The sequence below is a fragment of the Prunus persica genome, chromosome G3 (assembly GCF_000346465.2).
Source record: "Prunus persica cultivar Lovell chromosome G3, Prunus_persica_NCBIv2, whole genome shotgun sequence".
Classification (NCBI taxonomy): Eukaryota; Viridiplantae; Streptophyta; class Magnoliopsida; order Rosales; family Rosaceae; genus Prunus; species Prunus persica.
In genome coordinates this window covers 3443173-3458222 of record NC_034011.1, presented here as the reverse complement: position 1 = coordinate 3458222, position 15050 = coordinate 3443173, and the positions used below count along the sequence as shown (strand labels likewise).

Below are 15050 nucleotides of genomic sequence, written 5' to 3'. Positions count from 1 at the left end.
AGGGAGATATATAGACCGGGCATGCTTAACTACCTGAGCATGTTTCAGAAATTGGACAATTTAAGTAAATAATTGCTTATCGAAAGGGCATTAGGGAAGAGAAGTTTGTCATGCAACTTTCTTACTTAGTAGATAAATATGCAGAATACAAGGAGATGGAGAATTTCACTAATGAATATAATAGTCTACATCTTTCTTTTCTTGTCTTGCCTATAGAACATGAAACCTTGTACACTTTGTATCTGTTAACTGTTATAAACAAACACGATGGAAGAATTCTCAGAAGGATCGGCGTTTCAAAGTGGAGATCAACAGTCCAAGCCCCCTTTCAATGTTTTTAAGCAAGACCTAGATCATCTCATATTAACATAGTAGCGCTAAAGTTGATGCACATTCTTCCTTGGACCGCAAGTAAACTCTGGCTGATCAACTAACTGTACCACAAGCTCCGGGTTTGGAGATTCTAACTCAAATATGACCTGTGCAATGGTAAAAACAAGTGGAAGTTCAAGCCAAAGCAAGCACTGAAAAAGAATATGAGAAACAATATGTTTAAACATCTTTCCCTGAATTATATCGATTTGGAAGCAGAACATTAAAACACAAGGCTTAGATACAATAATTTATTTCCTTTAAAAGTTGACCTATTTTCAAAGAAGACAATCACTGGAATGAAGATATAGGCTAGCTTAAGATTCAATTATGATTATATGTATATATAGATTTAATAATTTTTCATCTAACCTTAAAATAAAATTTAAAGAAAAATAACAGAAGAAGATAACTCTTCTTTTTTTTTTTTAATGGGGTCAGAACAAAAGAAGATAACTCAGTCCAATGTAAATGAGAAATAAAAAATAGCTTTTGGCATCTCATACCACAACATTCTTCCCATTCTGAAGGACGGGAGCTGGAACGTAGAGGTTGCATTGTGGTCCCTTTAACTGCAAAATGCACCATGTTTCAAATGTTGAGGTAAAAGAACTCATGTTCTAATATCAAAACACACAGGAAAGTTATGAACAAGGGAAATAGAAACATGATTTTACCGGCCAAAATCTTCCTATATTGAAATTGTTAATAGTTACAATTCCTTTACCCCACCCGGTCAATGATATGAATGTATCTTTGATTATGTCTTCTTTGCTAATATAAAAATATCCAGCATAGAATGCCGGTTCTTTCGAAGCATTCCCTGAAAAGAAAGCCAATGTCAGTAATCGTCAATTTCTCTTGATTACGATTGACCTGATTAATTCTGCATGTTTGCAACATGGTATAGGAAAGAGCATAGAGACATGTATTTGAGAGCATACCAGACTTCGGTTTTAACCTTCTGTGGGCTGACATAGTAATGACTCCAGAATTTGCAGCCCGAATTATGGGATTGATTTTGGGGGATTCATTCAGGTTGATTATGGGCACCAAATACATTTTCCATTTACGGAGAATTCTCCCATCTAGATAAACAGGAGATAGAATACCCTGAAAAGGAGAGTAAGAAAGACCAGTCAAATATCATTGTCATCCATTATGCTAGGACGCAATTTGTTTTTCAGATGTTAAAAGATAAACTGACATAAGTACAATTCTTGACTTCAGTTAGGTGGCGTAGAAAATAATTACCTGAACAGTGATTATGCCACATGTATGTCTTACAAAGTTTAATAGCTTAATAATTATGTCTTACATGTATTGTTTTTTTGGTGTTTCTGCTTCCTTCTTCTGTTCATTAGTTCTTAGTTTTGGTGTGTCTGTCCTGTTTGTTTGGTTGGGTTTGGCTCCCCTTTGGGCCTTTGCCAGTTGGCTTTTATGATATATTTGTTGACCAAAAAAAAACCTAATGTAACTTACAACCAGACCTATGAATCATTGCTCATTTTTTGGAAGTTCAAACTACCGCTGAAAATATATCATATACATCAAACAAGGATAACAGAGTGTGATTCGAATCCATATATTTGTAATCAAAAGCATAAAGGACAAACTTTGATCATTAAGAATTGAATGACATTGGCAAATAACCTTATGCTTCATAATCATATCAAGAAATAGAGAAAAAAAAGTTCCGTACTTACAACTGACTTACCTTCCTGTCAAAGATATATGGTCCATAGTTAAGACGACCCATATTTTCAACCTATAAGAACAACAGATATCAAATTAGGGGGAAGAAATCCCGAGTTAATTCGGATGTTAAGAAATGAAAATAAGATTATGAAGGGAAAAAGTAGAGAAGATCGAGTACCAACACAAGTAAGCTGATGTTGGAGAGACATTTAGTATTAGGAAGGGTTAGAGGTTGATTTGACCATCTTTCAAGCGTGCCAACATATGTTGGCTTTCCATGACCATCTTCGGAAGGGCACGATATAAAAACTTGAGCTCTATCATGCACCTGCAACATGAAATAAAATTTCAAATCCTTTTAAGCCCTGTTTAGGATTGCTTTTTTTTTTTGCCAAAAACCTGCTTCACTTTAAAGTTAAGCAGTTTAAGGTGTTTGGTAAAAATAAAATATCCTGATTATTTTAAAAGCAGTGGCCTTTTGACAGCAGCTTTTAAAAGCAAGCTTTGAGTTGCTTTTCAAAGCCGCTTTCAAAAGAAGCAGATATGAACTTTTAATGAATTTTTTTAATTCCCAAAATACCATCATTCATTTTAAAAAATGACTCCACCTCCACTTCCACGTCCAACTCCACCACTTGCACCACCACATTCACTACCTCCACAACCACCGCCACCGCCACCACCACAACCACATCCTTCTCCTCCTCATCCTCCGCCACCACCACCACAACCACCACCTCCTCCACCACCACAACCACCACATCCTCCACCTCCACCTCCACCACCACCTCCTCCACCTCCTACTCCTCTAAAACCTCCACAACCAACACCACAACCACCACCATGTTGCCACTACCACCACCACCTCCACAATCGCCATCCCCACCACCACCACCACCACTACCACAAGCACCAACGCCACCTTCATCACCACCACTCCATCACTACCACTACCACCATATGATTAGTACATAACACTTTTAACATCATGTCTATTTTAGTCATTATTCACAGTTACAACAATTTTATATTAAAATTTACCAAATGGTTTTGACACTGCTTTTTGTACTAACAGCACTTTAAAAATATTGTTTACCAAAGATGGAGCTGCTTTACTTTACAGCTAATTATTTTCAAAGCACAACAGAAGCAACTTTTTTTAAAAGTGACAGCAATCCCAAACTAGGCCTTAGACCACTAAAATAGTGTTAGCTATTTTATATACACTGAACATATATAGATAAATGTGTGGCTTGGACTCTAAACAAATGAGAGGCAATACTATGAGAGTAAATAAATATCTAACAGTAATAAACAGTAAATTAACGTAAACAGTAAGGCCGCACCTTTGGTATAGATACAATGCTTTCACCACCATTGTCTTTTGCAGTATACTCGGTTACGTATAACAGAAATCCAAACATCTGAAAGTTGGAAGCATTCATCTAATTACATCACTTGATCACCATGAACAACTGTAAAAAAGCTACGAACACATATTCTTACACACCTGGCCCGTTGACTCCATTGATATTGGGTTGTCAGATTCAACCACGTCAAAATAACTGATCAATTCAAACAAATTCCCTGTTTTAGTTACATGAATAGATCCGTATGCTTTCTTCTCATTATCGGATGGAACTGCAGGGAGAGATACTGAACTGTATTGCTCTACAACCCTCCTAAGTGCTGAAAGAAGTACACCATTAATGATAAACCATGTTGTTGCAAATTTGCAAACCATATAGCAAGAGGATTTTATTCCAGTACAAAAGAATATACAGTGTAAAGTGATACCTTTGAATTTTGCGTTGTTTACATCCCCAGATTCCCCAATCGGTGCATCCTGGGAAAACAGGTGTATCAGTTCTGTGTTTATAGTTTGTAGCAGCATGAACTAATACCAAGTTACAGCAAAGAAGAAAAATCTTCCTCACATAATCATAGGAAGTGAGGTCAGGCTTGTAATCGGACTCATCCGAACCAGTATTTGCTCCATTATAAAATCCAAAATTTGTTCCCCCATGTGCCATCTGGAAATTTGAAATTTAAGATTAAAGAGCTTCACCATGAAGCTTTACTTGAAAGCAGGAAAAGTATTGACTTTTAGGACATACATAAAGTACTGCAGAACCATTTCTTTCCAAAATATTTTTCAAGGCAGCTGCTGTAAAATCCGCACTAGTCTGCGCATTCTTCTCCCCCCAGTGTGTAAGCCAACCTGTGTAAAACTCTCTGAAGCAAGCATTTTAACTGCCGCCAACAAAATTAATTAATAATGACCAACAAGATACTTACGAAGAAAGTGGTGGTGATTTCCCTGGGGCATTGAACTGCTTTTGCAACTCAAATATAGGCCAAGGGTTGTCACCAGTAGTGAAGTCAACAGCTGCAAATGAGAAATAGAGATTAGGTCATAAGCAGAACACATAATACACTCGTAAGAGCTTATACATTGCTTCAAGAGCAATATTCCTAAGAAATTTAATAGGCCCTTTCCTTTCTGATGAGTGATATACAAGGAAATTTTTTCCAGTAGACTGCCCCCATCTGTAAAATTTACCTTTCAACAACTCAGAGAAAGAATTTCTCCCTGAGGCCTAGAAAAGACATGTTGTACTAAGGTAGCATCTAAAATTAAGTATCGGAAAGCCAAAAGGAAACAATTATAATGGATAAAAACTCTGTTAAGTGCATAGATCGCTCATGTGGACAGTATAAAATGTTTTAGTGAACACATGGTAGTGAATAAACTAACAGACAAATAATCAAGCTACATATCAAGGTGTTTAATGGGTAGTAACAGTAGAGACAAAGAAGTTTTAAGAATTAATGTTCATAATTTATAACTTAAGTATAGGTTGAGGTTGAACTTTACCTGAAAATACAGCATCTCCACGAATTGTACCTTTTTCAAGTGTTTCCCTAGAACCTCCATCTGTAGTATACCTAAAAACCATTACAATGAAACTTGAAAATTATAAGAAAGTGCTACACCAAAAGTCCATTTGCTCAAAGTATGTATTGGAAAACTTTTCTTTCATATATAATAGTTGGAGCTCTAATTAGTTGAACTAACCACCCTGAATGAATCATGATTGTTCCGTAGTGCACACATCAAAATAACAATAAAACACATTATGAACATAAGGCTGAACGACTTACAAAATAACATCATCCCCAAGGTGCTTTCTAGCCAATGAGACCAGGTGATGAAGATAAGCTTTGTCGTCCCCATATGAACCAAATTCATTTTCAATCTGTCAGAAAAATGGTGCTTTACTGTAATTTTTCAACAATACTATCTCAAAAATAAGAGATTCAAGCTTTTCAAAATTAACTTGACAATTTTGAACAATAAATAAGACACCTCAAAGATGATATGAAGATTTATATGCACGTTGATTGCTAGAATAAATGGACTCCACCAGATGTAGAATTCCGCTACCACATGTCTATGGATTTCTATAACTTTTTAGGAATTAAGAAATATCTGCAACTCCTGAGTGAGAGTACACAACTTTAAAGAGAAAATCCATGAAGACTTTCTTAAGTATCCATTTTTCTAAACTGAAAAACCATCAGTCCCTCCCCCTTGTATAATATAAGCAGAACATTTAATAGGTTTTGCCATTGGTACATGTTATGAAGAGTTTTTTATTTTTTATAATGAAGTTGGATCATTGTGCCACTCTTTAAAATTTATTTGAACTTAAAATTCAGAATAATTTTTTCAGACTTAGCATTGGAGGGCCCTGGCCATAATGTTGTAACAGTTGTACAAAATTGGACATATTAAATTGAGTTCCAACCCTTCAACAAGAGCTTCCATTCAGTTCTGAGACTATGAAACTTTATTCTTGGCATTATACATTTAAAATAAATAAATAAATCTTTCTGTTAAGTATCATAAAGAAAGGCAAAGCGGAAAATTTAAAATTCACACACCTGAACCATTATAATAGGACCTCCATTGCCATAAAGAAGGGGAGCTACCTTCGGAAGTAGGCTTCCCCACCATCTTTCAACCTTCAACAGTTCACAGCCATATCAAAATATTGAAGAGAACAAATACATTGTTAGTCCGAGAGCATAAACTTTATGGGTCATAATTGACCATCATTAAGAACGACCAGAGACATTTCTACCAAAACAAGTGATCAGAAACATAATTTACAAAGATTATTTGGATAAGTAATCAGTATATATTGAAAAATGCCAAGGTGGGACAACTTGGTACAGAAACAAAGAAAAAAAAGAAAATGAAGATAAAATCATAAAAATGATAGAAAATCTAGTAACAGGCACAGAGTGGCAGAAGTGTGAGGCATCCATGAATACAACATCTACTATGGTTGTCCATTCCTTTAAAATATCTAGAATTTCTTTCTATCTGTTAGAATAATAGAACATTAGTTGGCCCGCATCCTAACAGTTAAAGTTTCAAGGAACAATGTGAGACAAAAAGACTATTAACATATTTTTATGGTCAAATCCCTACAACTACAACCTCCCAATTAGTGTTGAATTCCAATGTGTTGAGCTCTCTAGTGGTGGAGAGCCTACGAGTGAGGGGAGCCTTAAAATTTAAAAAACAATAGTTGTCAACAACACTCACATCCTATCCAATGCTGCCAAATTTGCTTCCCACAATTTTTTCATCAATCAACACCATTTTTTTAGTTGTTTATTTATTTATTTTGGTAAGTAGCAATTAAGACCCTTTTCTACTTGAACATCCAATTGACATCACCAGATTCAAAATATGATATCTAATAACCCAAAGTTAGATTCAGTAGACTGATTTAGGATACATCCTAAATAGTACAAAGAAGAGAATGCATAAGGAAAACATACCAATTGAAGGAAAGCAGGATCTGATGATCTTAGTCTGGGAGCTGGATTGATGGCGAGCAACCAAGGAGGGAAACCCCCCAAATCCCACTCTGCAATATACACATATTCACATCAGTTATCGGAAAATATTTTTCATACATTTAATCCAAGCGGTAGAACAATTAGACCTTTACATTAAAAGACTGATTGAAGGATCCAATTTAGCTTCAATATAAAACACACTTTGGAAACAAGACACATTTAGTGGAAAATAGGGGGAGGAGGCATGTATATAGTTAACCTAAAGGAACACGGCCAATTAACAAAGCCCCTTAACAGTTGACACAGAGATCCTAGATACAGCAGTCAAAACTGACCTGCACATATATATGGTCCAGCTCGAAGCATAACCAGAATACCAAGCCTCTGGGAGAGTTTGAGAAATGACACTAAATCTGCAATACCCTCAAAATCCAAAGTACCAGCTCTTGGTTCATGTAGGTTCCAGGGAACATAAGTTTGAATAGTATTTAATCCCAATGCCTTTGCTCTCAACAGCCTATCTTCCCAGTACTGCATTGATAAATGGAACACGCTATATCACCAAAATGCAAGAAAGCCTTCACTGTAACATAAATATTTGCAAACATCCCATGCATCTTCACTGTATATAAATATTTGAGGTAACATCCATGGAATATGATGCTCCGGATTAGGTTCATCAATAAATTTCTAAAGTTGTCTTGGAGTCATGGATAGTGGCTCAGTCTCTTAATTTTTCACTTTTTACTTCATTCAAGTGTAAAAAGTGGTCATTTTACGGAGGGCGACTACAGACAGACTTTGAATATGATTTTCTATTATGATGATATGGAGTTGAGCTTTTTCATTTCCAAGCCACCAGGGACATATTTAAGAATAATATGCAGGCAGCTTATTATATTAGTAATTCAACACTAAGTACTCAGAAGAACCAATGAAAGAAACATACCTCAGGAAGAACCCGGAAATAATGCAAGTCACCCCCAATGATCTGGAAAGGCTGACCATCTTTCCAGAACTTATCGTCTGAAATTTCAAACTTTCGAGCATAACCGTGATTCTGAAAAACGACCAAACAAAACTCTTATTCCACTAGATGAACATATCACAGAATTCTTTTTGGAAAATAAGGGTCACGAGTCACAACTCACTACAAATGAGTATAGTTTAAATTTGGCTCCAACTTGATAATCAATTTGCAAAACACATAGCTGAAACATAAGTCAGAAAGTGAAACCTTAAACTCAAATCAGGCAAACATTTGCTTGCAGTGTAAGTTGGTTCAAATGCACTTCCGTTTCTTGACCCATGGATATAATAACCAAAAGCTTGTTTTTTTTAAAATTTTTTTTTTTTTTCTTAAACGTGCTATTAACCAAGTAGAATGTCATCTGCTACATATAGGGCTGAGATCACATGACCCAAAAATCAAACACTTGACGGAAACAGATAACGACCAAAGCACAACAATGCTGTTCTATACAGTTCGTTCAATTCTTAGCTCAGACAAATTATTTGAAACAAATCAAACTGACCCAGAATTTAATTCGACTCAATTTCCATTTTCCATGAAAATACCAGAAAGAGAAAGACTTACTTTTTTGGTGGCAGGAAGGAGCTGCTGTTGATGGTGATGGAGAGATTGGGAAGACAGAGAAGGTAGAAGAGCGAAGACAGGGACAAAGATACCAAAGGCTATGAGAGAGAGAAAGATGATGAAAAACAAGGTGAGTTTTGTGCTTCCCTTCCTCACCATTGTTGACCATTTGGAGCTTGACACTAAGCTATGGTATTGGTTCTTATACTTATTCATTCCCTTACAGGGAGGGGACAACTGGGTCTCCGTTTCACTTAACGGCCGGGCCAAGTTAAGTGTCTCTCTTTTTTCTAACTTACAAAATAATCTGGACCAAATCTTTTTTCTACACTTGCAAAATAATCCATTTTCTGTTCGACCCTTGACTGCTAAATAGTTCTCATCAATTTTGCCCGTGAAGAAAAAACAAAGACTTCAAATCTTTTGCTTGTTATAAAATAACCTAGAATATGTGCGATAATTCAGAGCTGCACGTAAAGTAGATGAGACACAGCATTTAACGAGGTTCGGCTATGCCTACGTCCTCGGAGAGCAGCAGTAGTAACTTTTCCACTATGTAAAAGTATAGGGCTACAAGTTTAGTGTTTACAATATATGTGGCTCACTGAATTTTCTCTCTAGGAGAATTTCTCTCTGCTCTCTCTTTCCTCTTTCTTCCTTCTCTTCCTTTCTCTTTTTTCTCCTCTTCTTCTTTCCGTTTCTCTTCTTATTTATAGGCTGAAATAATCACTATTCATCACTGTTCACCCGTGACAGACAGACTCTATCAAAGCCGCCAAATGAACAGTAATGAACAGTAATGAAAACTCTATCAAGCCGCCGAATGAACAGTAATGAATAGTTAGTGGGCTCCACATGTTTATTCTTTTATTCTTTTACAACACTCCCCCTTGGAGACCACTAATGATATGTCGGTTGTATCATTAAAGACTTGCTTGGAGAAAACCTAGTAAGGTAGAGAACTGATGGAAAGAAGAGTACAACAATCTGTATAGCATACTTCTGGATGCTCCCCCTGATTAATATCTCCCCTGATGTCTTCATGACTATCTTTTGGATTGAGAATCTTTCGGAGTGAATGGATGATGTAGCCACCAACAATTCATATAGTAAATATATTTCCAGTGAGCTATCTCTATGTAAATCATAGAAATTTTCAGAGTCCGCATATCTAATAACGCTTGGGCTATTTATAAGTTCACTTGAAAGAATATGCCCATACATGGTGTTATGCGGAAATAGCATCAAATATACCTCACATCATCCCAAAATGATGGTGATGGAGTTGAGCCTTATCTGGAAAATATGATGTCAGGTCCAACATACTTCCGGAAAATCCTTAAAGTGCCCAACGGATAATCCTCATAAAAATGCTACAATACTTTCTTAGTATAAGCAAGTATCTTGTTGGCATAATGCTCGATCTTTAAGTCGAGACAAATATTTCTGGAATTCTTGAGAAGCTTTAATGTGTTGCAAACACATTATAATCAATATACTCACTGAGGCAATTTATGTACATTAACATTGAGTACAGATTTTGTGCTTCAGGCACATGTCCACAGACTTGCTTCATGCAATTTCAATCTTTTCAAGGATTTTGTTTAAAGGGATTAAACTCTATGACACATTATATAGCTTTAACCCAGCTATTTATATATCTTTAGGGAATCACTTCAGGTGATATGCTCTGTGCATTAAATAACCCTTAAAGATAACATGTTGGTCTTCGTAAATGTGCAATAAAGGGGCACAATTGAATCTATAAATATGGAGAAAACCCAACATCCCTTGTTTATGTCAAAAACATTGTGTCATACAAAGTAGGTATATTCCCTTTTTATTTCGAACACCTAAGTATAACTTTTAATATTAACATCTTTTAGGGTTCGTACTGTGGGTTTGTTCTTTCACGTTCATTCTCATCTATAATGGAATTGCCTCATTCCATTTTGGCCAATGATATTGTCGACATTTAATAATTGAACGTGGTTCCAATCAACACAGCCCATTGATGATTTGAATAGCTACTCCAAAACCAAAAATTGTCATTCATCAATTCATGATCAGAAATTGTCATTCATCAATTCATGATCCCACCATTCTCATTTGCATGCGCATGCATCAATTATAAGCATTTCTTTGCTTTTGGGTACCCAAGCCACTTCATGGGGCTTTTATTATGTGAGAATGTGGATTATAACCTCCATTGGAGCGTTATTTAGTAGTAGGGCGTGGATAATCTCTATTTAGGGAGTTGGAACATTGAGAACCCATATATCTGTCATGCTGCAGGCATGCCACAGATTAATACATACATGTCAATTAATTTCTGGGACTTTAACCCATATTATGAGACTTTAACCCATATAATTTGCTACGCATTAGGCGTGCATAATATCAATATTGACATGTCAAAGGATTGTCCATTTGGGACTTCAATCCACATCATTTGCTACGCAACAGGCGTGCATCATATTGATCACTGCTATACCCATGTTATGTTCTTATGGGACTTTTAATCTGTGCAGTGTATTATCAATGTATCCAACTTGCAATCTGTAAAATTTGCATTAATAATTCATGGATACATACAAGTCATTCTTTTGGAACGGACTTATCTCCCCATTTGGTTACCTTTCAAGATAAAATATCAAATAGGTATATAAGCATAAAATAACACAAGTATTGCTTACATCCTTAGGTGGGAGAAACTTTTCTCAAGTATCATTCAAGCTCATATCAGCCCAGTAAATATAATGTAGCGCTTGATGATCTAGTTATATCCTGCAATAGAAAAAATCACAACTCTTTTGCCTCTGTCAAAACAAATAACCCTCATAGTTAGGATTACTTCATGGATTCATTCTTCAGATGTTCATTCTAAAGAAATAAAATCTCTTATGAACAGAGAGTTATAAAAAGAGAAAAAATGCAAAAATAATGTGATATTGATTGCAAGAGAAGGTAAGCAATCAGGGAAGGAAGCTGGTGGGAGCAGACAATAAGCTCTCATATCTCCTAGTCTAGAAGGACCTCAGGAGATTAGAGCATAAGGCCGCTTTTACAATTCCCTGATCTTGCAGAAACATGATCAGGGATAGTCTTGCTTCCTAAATGGATGATCAGAGATAGTCTTGCTTCTCAGGCATATTAAGTGCTTACTGATAAGAAAAACAAGTAGATATCGCATCACTAGGTATGGAGTAAACTGGATGTCTTATGCAAAGAAAATTTCGTTAGTAACACATTTATACACAAATACAATGAATAGGTAGAACCGGTGAATTTCAAATTAACCATAGGAAAATTGCGAGATTCTCGGGATGCTGTTGAAAAAGTGCGAGATTCTCGGGATGCTTTTGAAAAAGTAGCTCCGTGAAATCCGTAAAGCAAGATCGGCTTTGAAAATAATGCTTGAAAACGCCGAAAGTGCCGACAGGCATTATTAGAGGCCACGTGAAGTTTTGGACTCTAGGAAAGAAAAAGATAATATGAGGATTCGAGAAGATATTGGGGTCCTGAAAAATAGTAGCCATATTTCCTCCTATAGATATGGCCTTTGTAAAACTTGATTGGAGCAACTGCGTTTCAACTCAAATTTCTTCATTTTCTGAAACTTTAGTTTTCCTAAGACTTTCTTCGAAACCTTCTCAAAAATGGCTTCCTCTTCTTCCTGCCCAAATTATTTCAATTTAAATGATGCTCCAACAGCAAACAGTGACGCCAAAGTTTGGCGTCCATCCTTTGTATCCCAAAATCGTCATCTCACAGTTAATGATTCTGTGATGATGAATGATGCTACTGCTGTCATAGTAGCTAGGAATTTCATTACTCCAATGGATGAAATGCTGTTAACAGGGAGGTCTGAGGAAGAGGCTATTGATGACTCAATGGCTTTTAGCATTCAGAGTGCTGTTTCTGTTTCTAACATGGCTGATCGTTTGCGTGTTAGAGCAAACGAGGTTGAGAAGCTGACAACTGAAAATTCGTCTCTCCAAAGAATGCTTCATGAGTCTCAACAGGAGGTTGAGAAACTTAAAGGAGAGAATAATTCCTTGTTGAAACTGGTGAGTTCGTACTCAGTTGATACACTGAGAAGGCTAGACATGCTGCAGGTCTCCAATGAAAGAATTTTGGGAGACCACGAGAAGCTCATGGCTAAGCTTAAGAGGCGCCGTCCTCTTCCTTCAGAGGCTTCCAGAACATAATGTAATTTTATAGATTTTACAGGGCCTGCACCTTCATTGCAGGTGGAAAAAATTTATCTGTTGTATGTTTCTGTAATAATAATTGCGCACATTCTTAAACTTGCACCTGTGGTTTTTACGTCTTTTCAAAATGACGGTTTGGAACCTTGTGCCTTATAGGTTCAAATAACCACATTGTCTCTCCCAAATTGCATGGTAGCCCGGAACTTTTGGCCTGGGCACAAACTCAGAATTTATTTGCCCTTTTCAAATGGACATGAAATATGAATTGAGTAAAAGCCACGATAATATCGCAATATAGTAGTGAAGAGCATTAACTACTATATACCCACAACTTCAAGTTCAGGATCTCTCATATATTTGGATCCATGGGCTTCCGGCCCAGGTATAATAAAATATGTGGGGAGCCTCAATTCATTATTTGAGGTTTATATTGATATTATCCATTTCGCGGTGTATTCTTAACAACCGGAATTCACAAAATATATTTCTTCCTTGAGGTGTCGATTATAACAGAATCGAACTTTATTAAATTCATCATCTTCTTATGCCAAAGAAATATGTGGTGTACCACAATTTGCAATAATACCTCAAGGGTTGTCCATTTAATTGTTGGAACTTCAGGTTCTCAATACTCTTAAATTTTGAACTTCAGGCCAAAGCCACATATTCTCATGGTATGGACATTTTTACAATTTTCTGTACATATTCCGGGACTTCAAGCCCTTACATATTTATGCATACGTCACTATTCATGTGAATAGTACTGTTCATCAAGTCATGAATACATATCTATTCATGTGTACAGTACATCTGCCAGTACAGTGACGGTTTATCCAAAATGGTTAATATTTATGCATACGTCACTATTTATGTGAATAGTACTGTTCATCAAGTCATGAATACATATCTATTCATGTGTACAGTACATCTGCCAGTACAGTTATCATCCATGGCTCATATTTATGCATACGTCACTATTCATGTGAATAGTACTGTTCATCAAGTCATGAATACATATCTATTCATGTGTACAGTACATCTGCCAGTACAGTTATCATCCATGTGTACGGCACTATGAACCAATACGGTACTATTACATCATTAAGGAACCCCAGGTCCTTATTCACATGTTTACAAGTATAGTACCGGAGAGACTGCCAGCTCTCATATCAATATCATCATCAAGGATCTTCAAGTCCTGATGTAATTGTATGATGAGGATCAAGGAACTTCTGGTCCTGATCTGCACACTGTAAAAACTCATCATACAGCACAATTAATTCATAAAATAAATTGCTGATAAATAAATTACTGGTATGGACGATAAACCCACACCATACTTTAAATAAATTAAATATGCGGTAAAGTAAACGTGCTTATATGGGCACTAATTCTGCTCCATACATTTAAATAAAAGCAAAGGCGTGGGCGATGAACCCGCACCACCTTTTTAAATAAATACTGTTGTATGGGTAATAAACCTACACCATACAGTAAATAAATAAAAAAATGTGGGAATAAAAACCACCACTTTGAACAAGATAAGGAAAGTGTTAGTATTAGTAACGGTCTCCCACTGATAATATGTTTAGTATTACCAAGGGTCCATTTTTGTTAATGGTTAGTAATAGAAAAGCAGATAAATATAGTATATTATATTACCATCAACTTTTCATATATATATAATATATATATATATATATTATACTGATATATTAGTGGAAAGCTAGATACGTTGGCTTTTCTTCTTTACATCAACATAATGGTTAGTATTATAAATAATAGTGCATCACAAAAATTATACCTGAGAGCTTCTCGTGCTGATAACGTGTTATAAAATAACCTAGAATATGTGCGATAATTCAGAGCTGCACGTAAAGTAGATGAGACACAGCATTTAACGAGGTTCGGCTATGCCTACGTCCTCGGAGAGCAGCAGTAGTAACTTTTCCACTATGTAAAAGTATAGGGCTACAAGTTTAGTGTTTACAATATATGCGGCTCACTGAATTTTCTCTCTAGGAGAATTTCTCTCTGCTCTCTCTTTCCTCTTTCTTCCTTCTCTTCCTTTCTCTTTTTTCTCTTCTTCTTCTTTCCGTTTCTCTTCTTATTTATAGGCTGAAATAATCACTATTCATCACTATTCATCACTGTTCACCCGTGACAGACAGACTCTATCAAAGCCGCCAAATGAACAGTAATGAACAGTAATGAAAACTCTATCAAGCCGCCGAATGAACAGTAATGAATAGTTAGTGGGCTCCACATGTTTATTCTTTTATTCTTTTACA

At 36.1% G+C, this 15050-nt stretch overlaps 1 protein-coding gene across 1 annotated transcript; it reads right to left on the bottom strand.

Moving 5' to 3' along the window:
* Nucleotides 91–8830, bottom strand: LOC18784064 (beta-galactosidase 17). The gene is made up of 19 exons (XM_007216944.2): nt 8546–8830; nt 7898–8008; nt 7284–7479; nt 6928–7016; nt 6019–6099; nt 5236–5330; nt 4949–5019; nt 4369–4459; nt 4188–4305; nt 4008–4103; nt 3868–3916; nt 3581–3759; nt 3417–3494; nt 2249–2398; nt 2090–2140; nt 1317–1485; nt 1050–1195; nt 879–944; nt 91–479 (listed from the first exon to the last, which is right to left on the bottom strand). Exons 1-19 carry the CDS (start codon nt 8759–8761, stop codon nt 378–380), a joined length of 2154 nt encoding a protein of 717 aa, XP_007217006.2. The 5' UTR covers nt 8762–8830; the 3' UTR covers nt 91–377.

Bases quoted from the DNA above. Each gene is read 5' to 3' on its own strand.
- LOC18784064 (XM_007216944.2), bottom strand. From the start codon at position 8,761: ATGAATAAGTATAAGAACCAATACCATAGCTTAGTGTCAAGCTCCAAA. The intron at 6,100-6,927 runs GTATGTTTTCCT...GAACTGTTGAAG, and splicing joins ATCCTGCTTTCCTTCAATTG to GTTGAAAGATGGTGGGGAAG. The intron at 945-1,049 runs GTAAAATCATGT...TGCATTTTGCAG, and splicing joins ATATAGGAAGATTTTGGCCG to TTAAAGGGACCACAATGCAA.